This window comes from Pelophylax lessonae, assembly GCF_965119305.1.
Source record: "Pelophylax lessonae genome assembly, chromosome: 7".
NCBI classification, from domain to species: domain Eukaryota; kingdom Metazoa; phylum Chordata; class Amphibia; order Anura; family Ranidae; genus Pelophylax; species Pelophylax lessonae.
The window spans coordinates 143,074,706-143,100,939 of NC_138774.1; the positions used below are offsets into that span (position 1 = coordinate 143,074,706).

General features: G+C 39.7%; 1 protein-coding gene across 2 annotated transcripts in view; it reads right to left on the reverse strand.

Annotated features, from left to right (window-relative positions):
• Positions 1 to 1,607: 1,607 nt before the first annotated feature.
• Positions 1,608 to 26,234, reverse strand: part of CD99L2 (CD99 molecule like 2) — a 125,147-nt gene continuing 100,520 nt past the window's right edge. Inside the window, exons 6-12 of one of the 2 annotated variants that reach the window (XM_082263741.1) lie at positions 21,940 to 22,005; positions 16,935 to 16,982; positions 12,064 to 12,126; positions 11,821 to 11,850; positions 9,544 to 9,663; positions 5,885 to 5,950; positions 1,608 to 2,175 (exon numbers count right to left, since the gene is read on the reverse strand). In XM_082263741.1, coding sequence (XP_082119867.1) covers positions 2,111 to 2,175; positions 5,885 to 5,950; positions 9,544 to 9,663; positions 11,821 to 11,850; positions 12,064 to 12,126; positions 16,935 to 16,982; positions 21,940 to 22,005 — 458 coding nt within the window. In that variant the 3' untranslated portion in view covers positions 1,608 to 2,110. The remainder of the gene's footprint in view (positions 2,176 to 5,884; positions 5,951 to 9,543; positions 9,664 to 11,820; positions 11,851 to 12,063; positions 12,127 to 16,934; positions 16,983 to 21,939; positions 22,006 to 26,234) is intronic. The other variant, XM_082263742.1, reaches the window with a different exon arrangement.

Consider the following 26,234-nt stretch of genomic DNA (forward strand, 5'->3'; position numbering starts at 1 on the left):
TCACAATATAGAAGTGAGTTAATGAGTGCTCGGATTGTTCTAGGTGATTATTGCACAAAGTGAGCTTCCAACAACAAGGGAACGCTCTATGGTGGATTATTCCTTTTTCTTTCATGGAGTGCCTCCATCATGTCTGCAAATTTTTCTAACAATATAGAGAAATTTGGAAGAAGAATAGAACACAATGCCCCTTGTAAGCTGATGGGTAGATGTCAGCCACTACACTTCCATTGTCTGCCTACATGGGTTTGCAGTAATGACACAGTAAAATAAAGAGTTCATTGATGAGGTAGACTAGGAATAAGGACTAAAACTGGGTTGCAGAAAAGAAAATCGCTTGATTCCCCCATCAACACAGGTAATGTTGATGGGAGAATCCCTCTCACAGAGCTATTGTGTTCTCCTGGCGATGGAAGCCATCCCTTCCAGGAGAACACGGCGATTACTGCTACCAGCTATAGCCACTAGCAATAGTTACTTGCCAAAAATTCAACATGCTTGCTGTACCCAAGATGATCGATGAATCAACTTGGGCACATTTAGCCTGACCATAGATGGTTTGAATCTCCCTGCTGAACTGGCCAAGATTCGAACCGTCTATGGCCAGCTTAACTATGTAGACTAGGAAACAAAACCTTAATGAAAAAGGTGATTTTTAACAAAAATAAAAAAAAAAATACTACTTTTGCACTTTTAAGGAGCATTTGCATAGCGATTTTGAATATTACCAACATAGCTGCTTTTAATGTGATTAGGCAAACAATCATTCAAAAAGTCTGCACCACAGCAGAGGCTAGTGTTTGAAACAGGAAGATTGACGTCTTCAGACACAGTGCCAATGCAACAAATATTGAATCATAAAAACAAAATATATATATATATATATATATATATACAATATAACAAGCTTTAGCGTAAACAGTAGAACCTAGTAGGTTGCAGTGCATGCTTAGCTTGCTATAACAAGAGTTCTGCTTACCATTATAGAAAGCGATCAGCACAGGGATAATCTAAAGGTAGAAGCCACATGTAATTAAATACCCATAAAGAAAGCAGAATCAGTATGTTAAAAAAGCAATCGTGAAGATTTACCTGAACCGAATATTAAAGGAGAAATTGCTATGGAGAGTAAGAGAATAGCTAGAGAGGATGAGCTAGTACACTTAAAGCCTCATGGGTGACTGTTCACCTAGCTTTGTTCAACTGTGGGGGTCCACTGACCCAATGCAAAGCAAGAAGAGCTCCACAAATCCCACAGTCAGATTGGTCTATTTTAGGTTTGAACTGTGTTCAAAATTTTTGCTTTAATTTTTTTGCTAACATAATATGGAACTTGCTAAATAGCATTGACCCATATTGGGATTCCTTTGTAAAACAGGTGAGTGGTGCTTGATGCATAGCCCTGTCATGCAGAAGGAACCGTTTTAAGCTACTGCAATGTATAATATCTAAAAAAAACTGCTTTAGGAATTATAACTCTACTAATGGTTAGGATCAAGGCACCAAAATGGCAAGTCAAAACACGTACTTGGAGGTGTACATATTCACCTAAATTACTTGATCCACAAAAGACGGTGCATTGTCACATGATAAAGACACCAACATTAGGCAATAGCTGTTGATTAGGTTCATTAATAATTTTCCATGTCCTTGGATCTCACAAATGAGGAGTGCCAGAGTCTACAATGGTCAAAGTCATCATAGGTAAGTAAATAAGTGTACCATTCCGATTTGAAAAAAACAGAGCTGCTAAAATTTTTCACAAATAAGCTACAGTTGTCTACTATGACCCCTAAACCCTTAAATATGCAAAAATAGTGCATTTAAAAAAGTCCTTGATAGCTATAAATCTTTGCCTTCCTGTTTGTATGATTTGTTCATTAAGACGGCAAAGAGTGTAACATGAGATAAAAACACTGACTTGTTGCTAAAATGTAAACATTTAACTCTTAAAAAAGGAGCAATTCCTATATTTTAGTAGACATAACCTAAGCGTAGGGTGACTTGGTGGGCAAAATAAATAAAAGACAAAAGAAATCAGCCCCATAGGCAGGATGAAGCCGACAAACAACATTAGGGGGTAAGGGAGAGCCTACGAAGGTACAGGTCTTCAAACTTTAGATGGATCTTCTGAAGGAGGAATGGCAGATTGAGACTCCAGAGAAGAATATTTCACTAGAACAGACACAGAGAGCATTATTAGCTTTATACCTCATTCATATAAAACGTAGATATGGAAATAAACTTGGGATTATCTGGAATGCCTAGAAACATAGTAAGCACATCCCCACATAATGCCTGTCTACCACATCCTTTTTCCTAACCAAAGAAGAGATCAGCCATTTCCAAATATTCCATGGCCAGAAGGCGTAGTACAGATCATAAGGGATGGCTGCATATCCTAATGGTCAGGAAATAAAAGCCAAAACTTATTTTAGTCGTTTTGGATAGCTGTCCTCCTCCCCACAGGGGAGGTTCACCTTTTCAATTTGTCATGCTAATCATTGTCACTGGGGCATAAAATGGTGGGAAATACAAGGTTTTATAGTGGTCACAGGACAGAAGGTGATGGGAACATTTTCCAAAGGGTGACACATGTTGCCAGGACACTGTCTAAAGGTCCTATCACACGAGCAGTCTGGTCTCGGCAGACTCCGCTTTGCTCAGCGGGGGATCGCTCCGCTGATCCCCCACTGAGCAGGCAGATGACAGGTTCCTCTCCGCTCACTGTGCAGAGTCCTGCTTTCCCCAATGGGGAAATCGGGTGAAAATGGATCGCCTGTTTGTTTTCACCCGATCTTATCTTATCCGATCCTCCAGATGGATGGAAAATAGTATCATCATCCATCTGGATTTGGTGGACAGGATCAGATCAGATAGAGGCAGGTGTTAGCGGACATGTCACCGCTGACGTCCTCAGCGCCATAGGGGTGAATGGAGGGTCCGATCAGGTTTGCCTGAAAAACTGACAGGCGGACCTAATCGGACTGCCCGTGTGAAAGGACCCTAACAGATTTACTCTCACTTTGGAGAGTTCCAACTGCTATATCTCTAAAACAAGATCTGAGGGGAAATCGTCCCATGGGTCAAAAGCAACAAAGGGAAACCCTGGAGTTGAAACTCACCTTAATCTGTCCAAAACTTAACAAAAAAAAGTTTGGGTTTTTAATGACTACAATCTTAGAGTGTATTTTCACCTTTGCAGCCAATTTAGGATAATTTATATTTGTTACACGTTTCCATCTACATAGCAAAACTTTAAGGGTTGGTTCACACCATGAAACGCTTGGGAACATGCTGCGCGTTCCTGTGTGATTCCGGGTGCAGTGTGATTTCAGTCCATTCATTTGGATGGGTTGAAATTGCACTGGACGGCATCGAAAGTGGTGCATTCACTATTTTCTAAAGTGCACAGCAACCAGATTGCATGGGAATACTGTCCCACGCAATCAGGTGCAGACAAATGTACTGCGTTTGTGACCTGCGCTTGGAATGTCATTAATTTTACATCGACACCTGCTACAGATTGCAATTGCAGTGTGTTTTTGAAAGTGGTGTAAAAAAACGCACATGGAAAGTGGTGTGGGAAATGCCCACAGAATGTACTGATGCCGTATTTTCCAGTATGCCCATTGGACAGAAGCCGGTTGTGGACAGGGAGCTGTACACACTGGCCGTAGGTCGTCTGGTTCCTACCAAACTGGTGGTTTTCGGCGTGTGTGTGCGGCCATGGTTAGTGTAATGCACATGCACCCTGAGGCTATGCTTTGTATCCATGAGATGTTTCTCATGATAGGGTGACAAAGGTAGTCACTCCACTGGCATCAGGAGAAGATCCAGTAAAAGATGAGCTCCTGACAAGCTACTACACTAGTAATATTTGCGCACATGATATTCTGCAAGATGTGAGCAGGTCTTCAAACTAGAAAATGGCATACCAAGCTGGCATTTAGGAAAAGTAAGGCTGACTGGTGTAAGCGGAATGGGAACAGAAGTTATGAAATTTGATTGGGTGTTTTTCTACAAGTACTGACATTTCCTTATAATACAAAAAAACCACCGCCATTTCTATGCTATTAAATGTGTCAGGAATTGCATCAAATGTAAAACGGTTTATTAATACAACAATGAGAGGTGAAAAAACAAATCAGGCCTTTATCTCACCATGAATCCAGGTGACCAGTTGAACTATACAGTATCCTAAAGGACTAAGGAACAAGTGATACAGTAAAACCACTCAATAAAGGCTTCATTCACCTTTTTTTCCATAAAGTGGCCAAGGCAGACAAGGGGCCCCAGTAGCTTAAAATACATTGTGCTGCTTAACAAATATGGTTTACTACTCCCAATGTTCACATGTCTACATCCTGACTAATTTTCAGGGCATGGGCTACAACAAAATTGCCACTGAGCCTTTTTCTTTAACCACTTAAGCCCCGGGGGATTTGGCTGCTAAAAGACCAGGGGGTATTTTGCGATTCGGCACTTTAACGTGACTTTAACGGACAATTGCGCGGTCGTGCGACGCTGTACCTAAACGAATTTGACGTCCTTTTTTTCCCATAAACAGAGCTTTCTTTTGCTGGTATTTGATCACCTGTGCGATTTTTTGATCAAGCGCTATAAACAAAAAAAGAGCGTCAATTTTGCAAAAATAACAATATTTTTCACATTTTTTTATATGAAATTCCCCAAAAAAAAAAGTAAAAATCAAAATTTTTTAACATTTTCGGCCAATTTGTTTTATGCTACATATGTTTGGTAAAAAAAAAAAAAATCGCAAAAAGCGTATTTTGATTGGTTTGCGCAAAAGTTATCGCGTTTACTAACACAGGGAAAGATTTTTGTCATTTTTGTTGTTTTTTTTTTTTTAACGCGTAATGGCGGCGATCTGCGATTTTTTTTGCGGTACTGTGACATTGGGGCGGACAGATCGGACCCTTGACTGACATTTTTGACACTTTTGGGGTTACCAGTGACATTTCTACAGTAATCAGTGCTATATATATGCACTGTTACTGTAAAACTACACTGGCAGTGAAGGGGTTAACTTTATTTGAGAAGGAGGGGCTGTGTGTGTCCCTAGGGGCGTGATTCTAACTGTGATTGGCTGTGGCTTGAGCTGTAGGAACAGTGATCAACGGTCCTACATAGTAGAACCGTATGATCAGTGTTTCTACACAGGGGAGAATGACAGACGGCTTGTTTACATCAGCCACCTGCCTTTCTCCCTCTCCCCCGACGATTGCAGCATGACCGGCGGACATCGGGGTGGTCCGTGACCGCGCGCTCGCTCCCCAGAGCCTCACAGGCTAGTGACGTACCGATACGTCACTCTGCCTGTGAGGGGCTGACCGCCGCAGTATATGTACTTGCGGTGGTCGGCAAGCGGTTAAAGACAACTAAAGTGAAAATCTTTAGCTGCACTCAAAGAAGGTGGCTCAGTGGCCATTTTGTTGTAGCCCAGTGTAGGAGCTGGAAAGGGGCTACGGCAGTGTGAGAATCCAGTGGGTACATGCAACTGGAGAGTCTTTGGTGCAACAGGAGAGAGCACACTGTGCATACTGCCCAAAGACTGCCATATCCTGGAAATAGGCCATAATGTAGGAATGTACACAATGGAAGTAATTTTGCCAGGCTTCATGTGTGTGATAGAAAAAGTCTTCAGGTATGGCATTTGCATTAAACAATAATTTTACAAACAGCACAGTGCATTTTAAACTAGTGGTTGCCCTTGTCTGCATAGGCCAGTTTATGTAAAAGGTGAACTTAGCCTTCAACTGCTGAACATATTCCACTAATGGTGGGAGCAATTACATAAGCAGTTAATAAAATAAAACAATGTAGCATGAATTATCAAGATTAAAAGAGGTCTTAGTCTTACCTTGAGGTTCTTCAGACACTACCCCTTCCATATGTTCCCCTTTCACATATTCAGCATTAAGACCTTCTGTAGAGGGAAAATAAACAATGCATAGATAACATACACCCAGGGTCTTTCATCATAAATCAATCCGAACCGAGCAGTCCCACTAAAGTCATCTATAAAAGAAAGCTATCAATACATGGAGCTTTAATAGCGGTCATTATTTTTTATGAGTAGAGGCCTAGTTTGCTAAGAAATCTTGTATCTGAAGGGCAGTTACTAAATAAAGATAACCGCCAGAGTGTTTGTGATGTCTCTATTCTGCACAAGCTGTTCTCACAGTAGTAGAATGCACAGGCAATGTATATTGTGCAAAAGAACAGCAAGACACTAAGAGCTATTATACCCTGCTCTGGTCTACGGTAATACAGCTGTCCTTGCTGGCTTCAGATATCATTTTCTTTGTGCTGTAGGGAGGAGGGAAAAAAGAATACTGCACGGCTCATTTCCTGATTTCTATTTCAAGGAGAAAATAATGCCATATAGCAGCATGAAGGTGCCTGTGTAAAAAATAGAAAAAAATGACAGTGGTGTGTGGCACAGTGTATATTTCAAATGTGAATTGGTTGACAAATATAAATATGGTATTTTTACTGCGAAAACAGGAAGAGGAGATGAAATGGACTCCTTGTATATTAAGCTCCATGCCAATATATGGTAATTAATCTGCTTTTTCATTCATAGGTTTTTCTTCCATATATTATATATATATATATATATATATATATATATTGCAAGCATTATTACATTTTTAAAACAGTCCACTCCCCAGTTGGGTATAACTAGAACTCATTCCAGTGTAAATTTTGATTTTAGGGTGGAAAGTGACCATCTGCTACATTTACAGAATTGTAAACTGTAAAGATTCCAATTACCTCTTGGATTATTGAAGTTTAAAAAAACCCATTTATTTAAACTGGAGCTTGGGAAAGCTGGTCACAGTAACCAACCAGACGTTTTTTTTTGGTTTTTAGAATATGGCAGAAAATAATTGAATGGAATCTGATTGATTGTCATATGCCACACTTCAATTTCCTTAAAAAACACGGTTTAGCATAGGTCTAGCAGCATTGCATCACCCCTTGCAGACATTGCTCACAACCCCACCATGACCTATTTTTTTATGTTTATCTGTGTGTTCTTGACCAGCTCATCCAGTAAGTGCACGTCTCCTATGCCAGGTCAGAGAAACCTTTAATAGCATCTTCGGTCCCTCTCACTACATTGGCAAAACCTTAAATTACAAGACATCTAAAGGCTGATATCAGAAGGGAGACTCTGCAGCTACCAATCCTGATGCTGCCAAATGGTCAATTACCCAACACAGGGCCATGAAGAGGCTGTCTGTTTCTACAAATTCACTACTTCACTAGTTAGAACAGCGAGATGCCGGTCCCATCATATTTCGATTCAGCAGCATTTGGGAAATAAATTCAGCTGCTGCAAAGTCACCCATCTGAAATCAGATATAGCCATCTTTAAATTCTTTGTAACTCTTACAATTCTTATATTTTGTGTCCTAGGCACTTGTCTAGGCTCCTATCTTCATAAGTCCCTGAAAGTTGCTACTAGCAGTTCTTAGCCCTTCTGTACAGTAAAACTAGCTCACGTGTACTAAGTGTTGCTCAGTACATATGTTTAGTACATAGAGGAATGTTTAATTCATATTACCTTTACCATACAAAACCCCAATGCCCAGCAGTGAATCTACACATTAAAAATGTATCTGAGGAACTGTTTTACTTAGATGAAATGTGTTCCATCATTTGGCATGATTCATATGATTGTACACGACTGAAGTCATCTATATGTCATGAAAGTTATCCAGATAAAGCTATAGTGATAAAAAAATGTGATAACCATTCATCTATGGCAGCCTTTTTCAACCAGGGTGCCGTGGCACCCTGGTGTGCCTCCTGGGTTCTTCAGGGGTGCCTTGGCAAAATGGCAACAAATTGCCACAGGTTTTTACTTTGTAGAATTACAACTCTGTGCACTGAGCTTGTCAAGCCACTGGCAGCCTGACAACCCTGGGCACTATGCGGGTCAAGCCACTGGCACCCTGACAACCCTGGGTACTGTGCAGGTCAAGCCACTGGCACTCTGGGCACTGTGCGGGTCAATCCACTGGCACCCTGACAACCCTGGGCACTGTGCAGGTTAAGCCACTGGCACTCTGTGCACTCTGCGGGTCAAGCCACTGGCACCCTGACAACCCTGGGCACTGTGCAGATCAAGCCACTGGCACCCTGACAACCCTGGGCACTGTGCAGGTCAAGCCACTGGCACCCTGACAACCCTGGGCACTGTGCAGGTCAAGCCACTGGCATCCTGACAACCAGTGACATCACTTGTTGATAAGAAGAATGACGAGTGCTTGCACAGCATCCTTATTTACTCCTCCTCATCCTTTCTCCATCAGCACTGGGGTCACATTAGCAAATAGAAGAAGAGAAACTGAAGGAGAAGATAAACCCTAGAATACTAATCCGTACCAGTTTGCAGAGGAAAAAATCAATTCTAACGTTGGATGGCCCATGTGTATGGATGTTGCTGCCTTATATATAACTCTTAGTTTAGGTTTTTTTTTTTTACATTTTAGAATGGGGTGCCTCGAGATTGTGCAGAATTGTTAAGGTTGCCACAACTGAAAAAAGGTTGAGAAACACTGATCTATGGTATCATTAAAGTGGCTCTGCATTAAAATATGACATACTAGCAGCGTAACCTTCAATGTCCTATTGTCTATTTGTAAAGTATGTAAGAACATTAGTCGAGTTATGTTCTGGTGCCCAGCACTACACATGACATTCAACTTGGCACTGTCGCCACCAATAGGGTAGCCCATATAGTCTAATCTAAAGATTGTGTGATTGTGACTGTAACAAGGTCCCTCTTCAGCACATCTCAGTGTAGCAAGTCTCTTTAGACTGTAGAAGCATTGCGAATAAAATCGGAACAGGAAGAAAGCTTGGTTCATAAATGCAGAATGCGCTCTTTGCACAAGAGAGGTCCTGACAAGTGCAAGAATCTGATTTGTTTTGGCACATTAGGGCCTATGCGTTTTTTTAGTGCTTTTTGCAGAAATGGACTACAGTCCATTTAACATGGTTTCCTATGAGACACGTTTACAGCTGCTGCATTTTTTGAAGGGGTGGGGATGTTTTAAATGCAAAATGGTGCATTTTTATTTCAATAGACTTCAATGGAGAAGATGCAGTAAGTCATGTAGTGCGATGTTACCGCAATTTTGCCACAATTTGAGTTTTTAATCTGCCCAAACAGAAAAAAGGCCAATAAATACGATAAAAAATACAAAACGCATCAGAAAACGTGTATGCAAAAATGCACTCCAAAAACGAATCAAAAGCAAACTTCATAGGCGTGAACCAAGCTTGTAGCAAGGTCTTAAAGATAAATCCACATTTAACTGACAAATATGGGAAATCTCCCTCTTAAGACCCCACAACCTTTTATCATGCCTGTTACAGATCTTGCACAGTCAACAGAAGCCTCTGCTAGATTCACCATATAAATATAAAATATATGCAAAGCTTTACAAATCTATGTGCCAGGCAGTTACATGCTACAAGTGATATTTGCAGAAAATAACATACGTTGAATGCTGAAACAAAATTTCTTCTGTTGATAGGAGATGTAACTGGATACAGCTCCAATGAGTGCCATGGCCAAAGCACTTGCAATTCCTGCAATGGTTCCAGTCTCCGCTAAAGTACCTGTCATGCAAGAGCGGATAAAACTACTATTAAGAATATACAATGATCACTAAATAAAATTTGTTTGATTTAACATAAACATAACACAATATTGGTGTGCTCCAGACCTATGCTTTGCCCATAATTCTCCAGCAGCATGTTCTTCTACTGCTTCGTTCATCTGCCACGATTAAAGAAAACACCCACTACTAGGTATGAAGGAGCATGCGACCCACTCCGCGTGACACTGTGCTGAGACTTGGTGATTTGTCAAAAGCTGTCACACTGGGTCAGAGAGATTCCTCAGTCCTGTGTAAGCTCTGAATGGATTGACTTAGAGCTTATACAAGGCTATCTTTGCTTTCGGCAGCTGAAAGGTGCAGAGTGAGCAAAGGAAAGGTAAGGTTTCTAAACCTCGAAGGACACGTAGAGTAGTCCTCCTGGTCAAAATGTAAAAGCACAACAATGTTCATCTTACATATGAAGAGTTTTAGAAAACACTACTTATAGATTACATAGCTATAAAACAAAATCATCTAAAACTTAACTCCACTTTTGTTGAGAAAAAAACATTCCCCTCTGGGTGATCTCTGTACTTTACAAGGATTTTAACAAACTTTGTTGCAGATTCCTACCTTCTGGTATTCCCAAAGAAATCATTGTTTGTTCCTCTGTGGCTTTGTGCTGAGTGGGTCAAATGGTAGTGGTTTCATAGTTATCTATCAGCTATGGCAGCTGCTGAGCACTAATGAGGAAATCTGCTGGGCCTGCACCCCTTTAGCCGTGCTCCTATTTGGAGTAGCTGGATAAAAATGACATTTTTATTGCAGGGGATGCCATAAATCTGACATGTATCTTAAGCCCCGTACACACGCACCGATCGTCGGCTGAAAAGCTTCGGCCGACGACCGATCTGCCGATTGTAGGCTTGTTAGTATGATGCCTCCGACAGCGCACATTCGGCTGAAAAGAATCTGTCATGCAAGCATTAAAATTTTTGTATGCCGACACCAGAGCGGCCGATTGTTCGCCAGTCAGTACAGATTTCGTCCGACAGACCGCAGATTTGCAAGACTGGGCATGCTCAGAAAAGGAAAAACACAGGGAAAGTTAACCATTACATGACATCACTTCTGCAGTCGGCTGTAGTCGGCGGACAAAATTCTTGTGCAGTCTTTTGCACTTTTCAACAGACATCGACATCCCTGGACAAAAGACGGCCGATCGTTCGCCGACGATCGGTACGTGTGTACGGGGCTTTAAGCAGGCTTCTGGGAAAATTGGTGAGCCAATCACACAAGCAGGAAATTATGTTTCTGGGGTGTGGTCAGTATACAATCTGCGTACAGAACAGCTCCAGGTAGCCATATTTCATTGCAATTTCAGAAAATACAACAGCTGCCGATTGAAAAGGAAAGGTACTTTTTAATAACATTCAATTACAATATGATTTGTGTCGCAATTGTATATGCTATATTGTTTTTTCCCCACGAAAATGGAGTTACCCTTTAAAGTCAGCACTCTGCTATCTATCTTGCTTTGAGTGCTTAGGACACTTTTACAGCATAAGCCTTCATTGGAGTAAATCCACTTATATGGAAAAATAAGATTCTCTGCACAGGAATAAAGTTAGGCTCATATGTTTGCTTAGTTTTATAACTAAAGCAAAAAGAAAATTCCGCAGAGACCAGATTTTGAATTAAGCTGCTCTCTTTATCATACGAATGGAGAAAACTTTTTTTTTTTTTTTAAAGTTGGTGTTACACTACATATTACAGGATATTTATTTATTTTTTTTACTTCTAATATAAAAAATTTTCTTTCCAAATATTAACCCCCTTAGCGGTATCCCCGAGCGTGACTCGGGGTGGATTTTTCATGCTACTATCAGTATCCCAGAGTCACGCTCGGGGTAGATGTGCAGATATATATTATATTATATAATAAAATTATATTATTGATTAGAGTATAATTCATGCGTTTGTGTTTCAAATTTATCACATCTGGGATGTCTACTAGAGTCTTGTTTTGGTCAGGTTTAAGTCAGTAATTACTAAGAATTGTAGGCCTTTAATACATAACGCCAAATTGCCATGCAAAAAATTGTACCGCTTTTGGTACATAATTCCTGACATAATCATACCGCCAGGGAGGTTAAAAAAATGTTTAACTACCCACCTGTGTCAGTGTTATCGCTGTCTCTAGCATCTCCACCTGAAAAAAAGAACACTTCTATTACAGCTCAGTACCATAAAGATCTGATTGTCCTTACACTTTATACTACTGTCATGCTTGTGACCTCTGGTGGTGATGTACCAGTGAACTGCTAATGGTTAACTAATTTACATGAATCTGAGTTTCAATTACAGTATCAATTCTTTATGAAGATGCCAAATCACACATCAGTTGTTTAGAGTATACCTTTTCCTTTCTCGGGTTTGTAGCCATCATTGAAAATACCATCCAAGTCGGAGTCAGAAAATCCTGAAATTAAAATCAACATAAAAAAAAAAAAATGTATAAAATATAATTACATTTTTGGCAAATTTTTGAATTTTAAGTTTTTGGCCATGTCTATTTTTAATGTGGATTGCTCTGTTTTGGTAACAGTAAAAAAAAGCAAAAAAAAAAAAAAGCCCTTATACCAACAAAACTCCCAACTACCTTACATGAATCGATTTATTGATTCAAAAGAGCAAAAATACATTCATATTTCTAACCCCGTAAAAACATCTAGAAATGGTAAAATGGCACTAACAGAGTGACTAACATATGATTGAAGCAGGAGGAAAAGAGGACGCATGGACGTTATATACTACACTGTAAGTAAAAAGTTGTCTTATTTGACCGCATACAGCTGTCTCTGAAAATTTTACTTGGAGATCCTATTTGAGGCATAGGAGTGATATTCTCCTAATGACTATTGTGTATTAACTACCAAGTGTTTCCTGCTTGCCCCTATGGTGGGTTCACATGAGTTTATAACCACGCCCATATCCAGCGCACTTATTTATGTTTCCAAACTGGATTTACCCATTCCTATTCTGACATACTGTAGAGAGAATTACATACTAATGTACTAACATTTACCTGCATTTCTCACAGCTATGAGCTGGTCATTAGAGGTATCTATGACATGTTAACATCTTAGGAATCAGGACTGTGCTTTTTATATCTGATTTTAGTTACTCATATTGTTAAAACAAGTATACATATAAAATATATGCTTATATATATATATATATATATATATATATATATATATATATATATATATATATATATATACATATATATATATAGTCTTTCTTGCGCTTTTAGCGATGGCACCCTCATTGTTTTTTTCCCTCTTTTTCTTTCCCAAAATATAAAAAAATAAATGAGAGTGTATGTATAGCCAAAAAATTTATTTTATTTTGGAAACAGTGGAGAAGGGTTAAACCTCTGCTATTTGTGTACCATTGAGGAAAACCCTTTACTTTCAGTCTCAGAGACAAATACGGAAATTAGAGGAATTCCCCTCTAAGGCCACATTCACACCGGAGTGTTTTGTAGCTTAAAACGTAAAACTAAAAAACTCTCAACAAACAAAATCCTATACATTTAAAGGGTGGCTGGTCATATCAGCATTCAGTTGCCAGTAGCTCGAAGTCTAAAGGCCAGTACACACGATAAGAAAATCTGTAGGGAAAATTTGTCCGACGACCGATCTGCCGATTTTCGGATTGTTAGTATGGTGCTTTCGACAGCCAACTCCGATTTTTCGGCTGACAAAATCCTGATGTGCAGGCTATAAAATTTTTGTTGTCCGTAATACAAAGTCCGATTTTCGTCTCATTAGTACAGATTTCGACGCAAAAAAATCTTAAGAGCAAGACTAGGCATGCTCAGAGACGAAAGAACACATACAAAGCAATCCAACACATGACATCACTTCTGAAGTAGAATTCTGTCGTACGGGAAAATTCGTATGAAAAAAATCTCTTCACTTTCCACATCAGACTAGCATGCCACAAAAAACGGACGACAGATCGTTCGATAATCTGATCGTGTGTATGGGGCTTTAAACTCCAAAAGCTACACAAGCTACTTCTGAGGCAGAATTGGGAGTTTTGGGCCCCATAGACTTGAACAGAAGCATGCAAATCTTGCATTTTGCAGGCTTTTTGTTAAGCATGTAGGAAGCAGTCTTTTCCTCCTACTGCTTTTTATTGGTTAATACAACAATGCCCGAAGCTTTAATACGCATGAAATAAGCTTCTCATACAGTGGGTAAATCTTCTAATTGGGGAAAAAAGACAGTCCACAAGAGGGCTAACCCTCTAAAAAAGAACATAAGCCTTATGCTAAGATGGCGCCTAAAGCAGAACAGACACCACCTTTACTAAAACATCAAATGCTTTAAAGCCTACAGTGAAATGCACTAACACGTTTTCAAGCGAGGGGTATTAGTGAGTATGTATTCTTAAAGCTCAACTCCACTCAAAAGTTTTTATTTCATTTTGAATAGAGGGGAAAAGGGACAGAACTTCTGATAAGTTTTTATTGCTGTCCTACAGTACTGTTTCAGTGATGACCATATCACACAGGGACAGCAATGGAATTCCCCAATGGCTTGATGGTTAGAAGAGAAAAACGAATTTTAAGGCTTCCAAACTATATCCAAAATTAAGTAGATATTTTGGCTAGCATTAAATATATATTACTTGGAGCAGGTTCAGCAGACAATGACAACATAAAGATGATTAGGTTCGCAAAAAAGGAAGGGGAACCTTGGCACTTTCAGGCACCTGGTCAAGAATCAAACATTCCACCCAAAACAAAATACAAATTTAGAGGTTTTGCAGCCCCATACAGACACAATTAATGACGCATTATTCATGTGTTAAGTGCAAAACATAGAAACAGGATTCCAAATCAAAAGAAATTAGAATATAGTATTAATTGGAGTCAGGAATTCATAGTATAAAATGATGACCTTTTTTTAAAATGACATGATTTTGCGTTTCACATGCAAGAGAGATAAACAGCATAATTTCAAACATGCCGATTCAGATAGCTAGTGCTGAAGGTTGGAGTTATGGAAGTTGGTTTCCTAAGAGTCTACCCACAGGTATTTAACCATGAAAAATAAAAAAAATAAATAAAAATGAGACTACAATCCACAAACAACAATGTGTAGGACCTCCTCTCCATGTTGCTACTGAAGCTTTTGTTCCCGGATAAATGCATATGGATAGAACAGAACTATGGAACTTGCTCTTGTTGAGAGTTTGTAGAGCTTAAGGTGATTGTAAAGTAATTTTTTTAAACTATAAAAATAACAAACATGTTATACTTAACTGCTCTGCTGCAGTGGATTTGCACAGAGCAGCCCAGATCCTTCTCTTCTAGGGTCGCTCTTCTGTGATCCTGGCCCCTCCCTCCTGTTCAGTGCCCCCACAGCAAGCAGCTTGCTATGGGGGCACCCGAGCTGAGTCACAGCTGCCTGTGTCCATTCAGACGCGGAGCCCTGACCCAACCCTGTCCTTTTTTTTTTCCTCTGATTGGCTAGCTAACTGATTGACAGCAGCTGGAGCCAAAAGCCACTGCTGTGTCTCAGCCAATCAGGAAGGAGAATCTCAGTCAGATGAGACACTCATTGACATCGCTGTACAGAGAGGGAACTTGGGTAAGTGTTAGGGGGCTGCCTTCACAAAAAGAATGCATTAAGATAAAAAAACCTTCTGCCTTTACAACTCCTTTAGGGTAATTTATGAAGGATCGTGAACTAAGTTGTCATGACAAGGCAAAGCTAAGCCTGACCTGAACCACAGCTCATGAGTAGAATAGCCGTCTCTTTTAATCATAGACAAATACAGGCAGTACAAATAAGAGGCAGAAGTGCAAGAACAAGGTAAACCGTTTATTTGTGACTTTCTAAAACGCAACAAAGTGACAGAGCAGCAAAGTGGTCAAATGCCATAAAGTAGGAATGTTAAGAATATTGACCAAAGCAGATGTGATTACACAGGAAAAAACAGATTGTAAAAGACCAAAGAGACCAAGATCCATGCGTATCAAACCTTGGTACATACAGAAGCCCCATTCACATTGTTAAATGAAAAGTGAGGCAAAAAAAAAAAAAAACATACGTACTCAACTGCCTACTGATGCAGTATCTGTAACCCGCTGGATCTAAACCTGAGAAATGATTGCTTGGTTCTCAGTCCGCTGTATGCAGAGAGCAGTGTCTGTCAGTCACTGCTTCCTGCTCTGCCCCAAAGGTGCTCACTGAAGCACCAGGCTGTAGAGGGGGTGGAAGGTGCTGGCTCAGACTTTCAGTAGTGTGCCGAGAGGCTGATCCATCTGCCGATCAGGCATCTGAGTGGATCCCAACATTATTGTCAGGATTTTTCCAGAGCCTGAAGTGGCTCTGTGATGTCAGTTTTAGCCCACTGTTGGCTGATTCTGGGTCACAGGAGAGAAAAAGTAAACACACTCCTGTGACCCAGAAGAACAGTATGGTCAAAAAAGCTTAGGCCATGCTTCTTTTTTAAGCTGCTGGATTGATTATACCAGTATAGATGAGCAGGAAAATGAATATACAATGAACAAATAACAAATGTGTGTGTATGGGTGTGTATGTGTAGATAGACACACACTCGCTCACAGAATGGGAGGTTTTAAAAAAAAAAAGGCAGGTTGTTTGGGCAGATGGGCAACCTAAATAATAGGCAGTGTTGAAAAGGACTGTGCAAAGCACCAGGGGACAGCATTCATTTTGATTGTAGAAAGCAATAATGTATTCATAAAAGGGGAGGTTCTTTATAGTAGCAGTGTTTAAGCTGTGGTCCACTATACGGCATTAGATAAATATGGCAAAATGAGCAATGGAGTATTAAAAAGGACTAAATGTTTTCTTACAATTATTAATATTCGCAGTTAAAGATATTAAAACATCATGTGGCAATATTGTAATTGGCAGAACTGGTCAGTCTGCCTGTGTTGTAAGAGAGTGCTTTCCTTTTCCTCCTGATTTTAGATAAAATTCAGCTCAGGGAGGTTTTGCCTTGCTTTCCCCAGGCCCTAAACTAACAAAGAATATAGAACTAGACGCCAAAACTAGATAAATAATACACCATACATTTTTATTACAACTCATCAATTGTGATTGTCTTATAAAGCACATTAATTAATTAATTAGGCTGGTTAAAATATTGCTAAAGAGAATGGACAGGAGAAATTTGGTAGCATTGTTAGAAGATAGTGAGCAGGTAAAGTTGAAACACAGGTTGGACAAAACATCTTACCATGTCCTTTACCACCCGATGGCTTATCTTTGTCTCTAACCGTAGAACCTACAGCCATGAACATGTCATTTATATACAAATCAAAACAGAAACTAACCATATAGGCTTTATTTTAGAAGGCATTTCCAGATCAAACAAAATCAAACGTTTCTGACCATTCTGTTAGTTGTAGAACCTTCTGTTAGTTGTAGAGTGGTGTCCTATTCCACCTTTAAACCAAAACCCCACGCTTGCTTACCTCCTTCCACAGTGCATCTTGACATCCTATATCTCAATATTCTCCAGTGTTAGCCTACCCAGTCCTTGGTATACAGCCTTCTTCAAGCCTACCTGGACTCAGTGTATCCAGTCCCCATAGGTTTGAAGAAGGTTGTATACCAGATACATCTAAATACAGTGAAGTCCTGGGCTGGAAAGGTCAGGTTCCTATCTGAGATATGCAATGATGTTGACAACACTATTTAAGGGGTCATCATGGGCTCTCTTAAGAAATACAACAATAAACAGTGAATGTAATGGTGTCTATATCCCAATCCAAAGATCTTCATCCTGTAAATCGTTAAACTAATGTCCTTCAGCTGCATACATTCCATACATCCATACATTTTGTCCTGCAGCCAGGCAGAGTTGGTTGTCTGCCTCATAGAAGCCTATAGGGCCCCAGCGCCCCACTTGCGGCCCTTTTTGTGCAGCCCTTGGAGAAGCTAAAGCAAGTAGTTTGTTTTCCTACTGCAGTGTAATAGCACTCATCCCTAGCAGTCTCATGTAATAGGTTTTTTGAAGCAAATCCCCAGTCTCCAACAACTCCTATAGCATCTTTGCAGCCTCTGACCATCTCTTATAGCATGTCTGTAGTCTTTGGCTATCTCCTGTTGCATATCTGCAGTCTTTGACCATGTCTTGTTGGAGTAATGGATGACTTTAATGGCAACTGCACTTACATTTCTACACAAAGAAACGTATTACCAGTTATAGAAATTTGTGGCAGTATAACATTGTTGCATGTATTAACCTTTCTATAATCTAATCCTCCTACAGCTGCCAAGTTAACATGCTCATGCTACTAAAAATGTGCATGGCTGGTGGAACTCTCCATTTACTTTCCAATGCAATCTAAAAAATGTCATATTTAAAAAAAAAAAAACACACACACATAAATGCTCATCTATTTTCCTTTGGCTCCTAACATACTGACAGACCGATCGGACCATTCATCGTTTTCTTTGGAGCAGCGGATGTTAACGGACATGTGTCCATTGACACCTGCTGACATCTGATCTGATCCTGTCCGCTAAAAACAGATGAATGGGAATGGAAGCGGACAGGCGATTTGTTTCCATCTGACAGCCTATAGAGGACAGCAGCCTGTGTCTGTGTCCGCTCTGCATCACTGGAGTAGACACGGACCTGTCATCTGCCTGCTCTGCGGAGAGATCCCCTGCTGAGCGGGAACCTAAAGCAGAACATCACCTAGTTAAGTAACTGGCTCCTCCTCCTCCCTCTTCCACAAATAGACAGTCTTTAGACAGTCTTATTTTTTTAGTGCTGCTTCCTGCTTAGGTTAGCATGACATAGAACCCCCCCCCCCCCCCATCAGCCTTCTGGGGTGTCCATGTCACATTTTCCAAGAGTTAGGTATATTAACTGGGCATATGCACACAGACGACAGATGTGCCAGGCCCCAAAGATAATGACACACAAAATTCAGGACGGGACCAGATTTACGCACCACTAAATAAATTGTGATTTTTTTTCCCATATCAATAGGATTTATGACACTGAACTTACAAAAAATCATAATATATTATATATATATATATATAAGGTTATGTTTAATAAAGTGGAGTGGCACAGGGAAAAAGTACTGCACACATGAAGAAAGGGAGGTGCAAAAAGGCATGGAAAGCCAAGACACCAGCTGAAATCTATCAGTAATTAGAAAGCAATCCTGCCCCTTGTCAGTGCAAATTAATATCAGCTTGTTCAGTCTCACTGCTGGTCTATAAAAAGGTGTCTCATTACCAAGGTGTCACACAAGAAACATTGCATGATGAGTAAAAGCAAAGAGCTTTCTCAAGACCTTCATAACCTTGTTGCAAAACATACCGATAGCATTGGTTACAGAAGGATTTCTAAACTTCTGAATGTTTAAGTGAGCAACGTTGGGGCCATAATCCGGAAGTGGAAAGATCATCATTTCACCATGAACTGGCCGCGACCAGGTGTTCCTCGCAAGATTTCTGACAGAGGAGTGAAAAGAATTATCAGAAGAGTTGTCCAAGAGCCAAGGACCACTTGTGAAGAGATTGAAAAGGGCCTGGAATTGTCAGGTACAATTGTTTCAAAGAAAACAACAAGCAATGCACTCAACCACCATGGCCTGTATGCACGCTCAACATGTAAGACTCCATTGCTAAAGAAAAAGCATGTTGAAGCTTGTTTAACCACTTGCCGTCAAATCATGTACCTGGTTTGTCATTTGACTTCAAATGGTGCCTCCATCCCACCGGGAGACCCGAGCAACCAGCTGGCATGTCCGCCGGCTGGCTGGAGACCCGAAGAAAGCCGAGATCAGCTTGAATCGGGTCACGGATATGGTAACCAAGAAGCAATGTCATGACATCACTTCCAGATTACTGGAATCTGAAAGGTAGTATTTGAAAATCGTATTCAAAAATGCCAATCTAGGCGTTTTTAATGCTTTCAAGTGCAAAGGAGGGATTTCAGGACTTCTAGACCCCAGATCTCTCCATAAAGAGTATTTGTCACGTGCCTATTGTGGTCACAGGGATGTTTACATTCCTTGTGGCAGCAATAAAAGTGATTAGAAAAAAAAGACAAAAAATGCCAAATAGGCCAGAAGGGGAAGAGGTGGGACTTTGAGTGATGACAAAAATCCTGTAATCAATAGGAACAAAGTTAAATTAAAAGTTATAAATTTATTAACATGAGTTAAAACATCCCCACAAAGTGACAAACGGTTAAAACAACCACACAGCCGTTCAAACCCATGTAGCACATCACAGCATGGACCTGACAGTGTTAGTGCACAGCAGAGTAAAGTCCCATTGGTTCTTGTCCAAAGCTCCAACGCGTTTCAACTTATCCAAGTTTTCTTCAGGTGAATGCTGGACAGTAGGATAATACTGATATCTCTGAAATTATAACATATATTCATATACATGTATATATGAATATATTTTATAATTTAAAAGATATCAGTATATATACATGTAAATAAATTTATAACTTTTTATTTACCATTGTTCCTATTGATTACATGATTTTTGGCATCACTCAAAGTCCCACCTCTTCCCCTTCTGACTTTTTTGTCAATTTTTGTCTATCAGGGACGGATGCCTCCCTTTCATTATTGATATGGCCAACAGTTAGATGGTTGCGAATATTGATTAAAAAAAAAAAAAAAAAATTAAAGCAACAGTGTAAAAATAAAAAAATATATAAATTAATAATTAAAAAAAAAAAAATTAAAGTGCCCCCTTTCCCCCTATGCTAGCGTGCAAAGGCGAACGCGCGCATCGGTCCTGAACCCACACATGTGAGGTATCACCGCAAACATCAGATCATGGGTTGTAATTCTAGCAATAGACATCATCTGTACAGCTAAAAAGGTAACCTGTAAAGGGTTTTTAAGTGTTACCTATGGCTAGTACAATTTATGTTGTTTGTTGCCCTTGTGCTGGCGTGCACAATTTTAAAGTGTGACATGTTTGGTATCTATTTACTGGACATGACATCTCTTATATTTTCCAAAAAAAAATGGGTTATGTATTGTGTTTTTTTCCATTAAAATTTAAAAAAGTATTTTTCCCCCCAAAAACTGCATTTGAAAAACTGCTGTGCAAATACTGTGTGACATAAAAAATTTAAAACCCACCAATTTATTCTCTAGGGCCTCTGCTTAAAAAAATATGTTTGGGGGTTCTAACTATATTTCTAGCCCCCAAAAAAAAACAAAAAAAAAAAACAGATTTTCACATGTCAACAAAAAGTGCCCGAAAAATGCCTGGTCTTTAAGTGGTTAAAGTTTGCTGCACAACATTTCGACAAGCCTACGAAATACTGGAGAATATAGTCTATCCAGAGGAAAGCAAAATTGAACTCTTTGGATGCCATAATACACACCATGTTTGGAGGTCAAATTGCACTGCACATCACCCCAAAAACACCATACCAACAGTGAAGTTTGGAGGTGGGAACATCATGGTGTGGGGCTGTTTTTCAGCATACGGTGTTGGCAAACTTGATTTCATTGAAGAACGGATGAGAGGAAAAATGTACCACGACATTCTTAATAAAAAAACTGCTGCCATCTACCAGGATGATGAAGATAAAATGAGGGTGGACGTTTCAGCATGACACTAATCCCAAACACAAAGCCAAGGAAACTCTCCATTGGTTTCAAAGAAATAAAATAAAGCTGCTGGAATGGCCCCACTAACCACCTGACTTGAATCCAATAAAAAATGTTCATAAGAGTTCATAGAAGAGGCCCACAGAACCTTCAAGATTTAAAGACTGTTAGTGTGGAAGAATGGGCCAAAATCACAGCTGAGCAATGCATTTGACTAGTTTCTCCATATAGGAGGCGTCTTGAAGCAACAAAGAATTTTGTACGAACGATTAAAAAAATTTCAGTTAGCCTGTTTAATACTTTTCCCAGTGTCATTCCATTTTATTACGCATAACTTAATTTCTGAAAATTTCATGTCAACAGCATCTTTAGAATCATATTTACCTGGAAATATGGTGACGTTTTTAATACTTCTTTTACCCGCTGTGTGTATATGTATGTATGTATGTGTATATATATATATATATATATATAAATATATAGATATAGATATACACACACACACATATACACATATACACACACTCATACATACACACCATTCCAGGTTTAGTAAACTTAAATGACTACAACATATTTTATTCCAGGCAAGTAATATAACTATAGCAGAGTCACTATTTCAGAACATACCTCCTCCTTCTCCAGGACGATCATTCTTGCCATCTAAGGCATCTGACAAGTCAAAGTCATTGGGATCTTAAAAAAAAAACAAAAAAAAAAACAAAGAGGTAAGACAGTAATAATAAATCTATAAAAAATGTGAAATAAATTCAATGCTGTAGTGGCAATATAGAATGGATTGCAGTTGCCACCAGGCTCAAAAGAAATACTCCATGAAGATGCAACAGCGGCACAGTAGTACAATGCAAGGGGTTTGGGACAATTTTTTATTTATTTAATTTTATTGTGAACCTTTGCCAAGAACACGCCTGCTAAAGTATTTGCAAATTCTAAAGAAATAAAAGCACTTTAAGACAATGTCCCATGTATTTCAGTATCTATAAGCTTTTTTGTGCAGAACACAAACAGACAAAAAAGATTTCCCAGTACACTTACCAGCCAACCTGCAAAACAATGAAATTGACCCTAACAGTTTACTTTAAAAACAAAGGGTTTTGTTTGCACACATTTGCAGGTGTAAGTCGCAGTGCCTATGTCAGGGGACCTCTGTATAAACTGTGGCCCTAGAGTCTCCATAGTAGGAGCACATATAAGAATGGTTCATTTAAGGGCAGGCGTGCCTGAAGGCAGCCCCCCCCCCCCTCAATAAAGGCACAGAGACACGTGACACTCAGCAAAAAGCACAGTGGCAGCGAAGGCATCCAGTGTGTCCTTGTTGCACCCAATTTAACCAATTGTACAAAAAAGTGGTCACCACTCCAACCTAACTGGCAACTTTTGTGTAGAGTAATTCCTTTTTTTTTTTTTTTCCAAAAATTTTAAAGTAATTCCTTTTTTAATTTTTTTTTTTTTTTTGTCGTTTTTATTTACACCACTTTGACAATATGTTGCTATGGCTGCAACAAATTCAAAATCTCTAGTTCAGCCTTCAGAGTTCTTTCGGGGTGCCTTGGCAAAAAAGTGTATATATCAAGCCTGCCTATGCGTATTTGCTGCAATTATGTCTGCACTACTCAGAGAAAGGAGAGAGCCTGGGAAGGAGTTTGCAGTTTGATGGCTGCTACCTGTGATTCCTTCACCCATAATGCTGTTTAAAAATCGAGTTGGCGGGGAGTGCACATTGCATGGGGTGAAGGCTGGTGACCGGTGACTGCACACTTATCTGCACGTATTGTCACTATACTCACCTGGGTGCGATTATCGCTTATAATAGGCAGTATTACATTATATTAGTTTCTTTTTGGATTTATGATTGGAGTCCTAAATATCGAGGATTACTAAGAAGAAACATCTGTCCCCTGAGGGTGATGCTGTTTATGCATGTTCGCTGCACTTTATTGAGCAGCCAATATTTCTGATATTTTCTGTTTAACACAGGACACAGAGGGACTGTTTATACTTTTATCTGTGGACTAGTTATAATGTTTTGCACATGGGCTGCATATATTTTATGCTTATTTTGGAGGTTTTGGTATATCACCTTTTTTCTAGCAGCTGTGTAACAGTGTACATAGCGCTCACTATTTATATTTTATTTTTGTGTCATGTGTTCTCACAACCCTATAAAAAATCGATTTGATTTTGTGTAACACTGCTTGATTAATATCCAAAAACTAAAAAGACTAATCAGCACAGGGTGCCTTAGCAAAATGCTTACAAATGACCCCAAATTGCTTAAAAATTGTCAACAAGCCAACAAGTGTATCAAGCCTGTCTTTTATTGCACAAACCACAGGTTTTTACTGTGCACCATTACAATCTTGGGCACTGTGAGGGCCAGCCACTTGCATCCTAACAATGATGTAATTGGTTGATAAGGAGGACGTCAGGTGCCTGCACCCTTGTTCGCCCCTCTCCATCAGCACTGGGGTCACTTTAGCTATGTGAGGGAGAAGAAAAACGTTGGAATACTAGTCAGTACCAGTATGCAAAGGTGTATTAGCTTTGCAAGAATAAATCACCTGTAATAATGGGTTTCCTACAAGTGTGGATGTTGCTGTATTATGTAAATCTATTAATGTAGTTATTTACATCTTAGAAAGGGGTGTCTTGAGATTATGCAGAATTTTTAAGGGTACCTTGACTAAAAAAAAGATTGAAAAACACTGCTCTAGTTCATAGATAAGGAAACTTGATGTAATTAAGAGTAACTCTAAGCTGGTGTACAGAGACAGGCCAGAGTGCTCAGAATTGGACTGTGTACTGGACACTGTGTATTAAAGAGCAGGAAATGGAGCATATTTGCTTGCAAACTCCACCACACCCCCCCAATCCCTCATCCCTATCACAGATTTCTAGGACACTGTTGGATGCAAAGTTTCCAAGAATGCAGGCTACCACCAACCTAGCATGCAAAGGGTGGGGACTGAACACTGACAGTGGGCGAGGCCTGATAGAGATGCATAGAGATTAGTTCCCCATCAGATCCGCGTTCCTTCTAATCTACAGTGGACAGTGGTGGGCCAAATCCATTGCCACTAGTGTGCTATGTGAAGGCTTTGGAATCTGCCCACTGCCAATCACAAGGGAGGCAGACCTGATGGGGCCCATAAGGCTCTTCCCACTGCATGGGCAAAACTCCTCAGCAGGTGACAGATGCAGTGTTACTGAGCTGCACGGAGGATGAAATGTCCGATATTGAAACTCTGGCTTCAGTGCTGGCCTCCGTGCGACAAATTCATTTACCAGCTTCCAACAGGTACATGAATCTGTCGCAAGCACCGACACAAAAGAGTGTGTACAAATTCTTTCCAGGGACTTTTTCAGGTGTTTTTCTATTAAATCTGAATTTTGAGAGCCTGAAAGCCCTCTAATGTAAATAACCAGTATGGGTTTCTTTTGCTGATCTTTGAGAATGAATCCTTTCACAGTAAAAGCACATAGTAATGTCAAGGACTTCTTGTTGTAAAGCTTTTCTACTGCTTGTTATAAATAGATTAATGTCACAAGTCACAAGTGCACTTTATGTTTATACATTTTGAAACTGAAGATTATATATATATATATATATATATATATATATATATATATATATATATATATATACACACACACACACACACACACACACACACAATATATAAATATATCTACAGACATCCACAATCTAAGCCTAACCTATCTAAAGAAAAAAAAAATCTCTATACATACATACCTTTTTTGTAGCCGATCTGGTCCGTTCTCCAGCAGTGGAAGATCTACAGAGGACACAGCCAACAACGGCTGTGAAATGAATGGGGTCTCCCTGAGGAAGGGGTACTGTGTGACTGCGAAACATTGCACCTATCCTGATGTAATTGTTTTGCAATAAAAAGTTTCTTCTGACTGCTGTGCAAGATCCTTGGTGTTCTGGCGAATATGTATGTATCTATGAATGGGGAGTGACGTCACCCATAGAGTTACTAAGGGGCTTCCATTGTCAGCTGCCTTCTCTGCACCTGTCTCCACAGCAAGGCCATCGCTGACAGCTCAGCGTGGGATTGAACCAGAGAGGCTTCAAAAAGGTATGTATACTGATTTCTCTTTTAAGGGTTTAGATAGGTTAGTCTTAGATTGTGGATATCTGTAGATGTAGAGATTTTAGTGTTAGGGTGACCTTATCCTTTAATCGTAGCTTGAATATACAGTATGTGAAAAGGAGCACAGGTGGCTAGGGATGAAGATCCAAAATACTCATATGTAATATTTTAAATTTATATGACTATAAAAAAAATTACAGACTTACATATACATTTTTACAAAGTCTGCTGCCTTTGTTTTAATGATGGCAATTTGCATATACTCCAGAATGTTCTGAAGAGTGATCAGATGAATTGCAAAGTCTCTCTTTGCCATGAAAATTAACTTAATCCCAAAAAACATTTCCACTGGATTTCAGCAGAAATGCATCACCACCAGAAAAACATTCTCGCCAGATGCTCGCATAACTCTCAGACTGGGACAGGATTTAACCAAGGGGTGAACCCTGAAACATGTTATAGTGATTCTCTGTTGTGTCCCAGTCTGAGTGTCCACCACCAGAGACTTCCTGGTTCCGGTTACTTCCGGTGTTGTGGATCTACCCGTCTCTTTTCCACGTCCAATGTTCCAACATGGATCTCATGGTCCTCATAGATAACCCAGTTCCCCATTCTTTCCTGCATGGCTGTGGTATGGGATTGGTCATCAACTGGTAACCACTGTTCATCTCATTTGTTTTTTATTATGTGTGGAATAAACCATGACTGTTTAAATGGATACACTGTCCTCTGTTTCTGGGCTTTTGATATCACTGCTAGTCAGCCCTTTGAGGTCTTATCCCATCG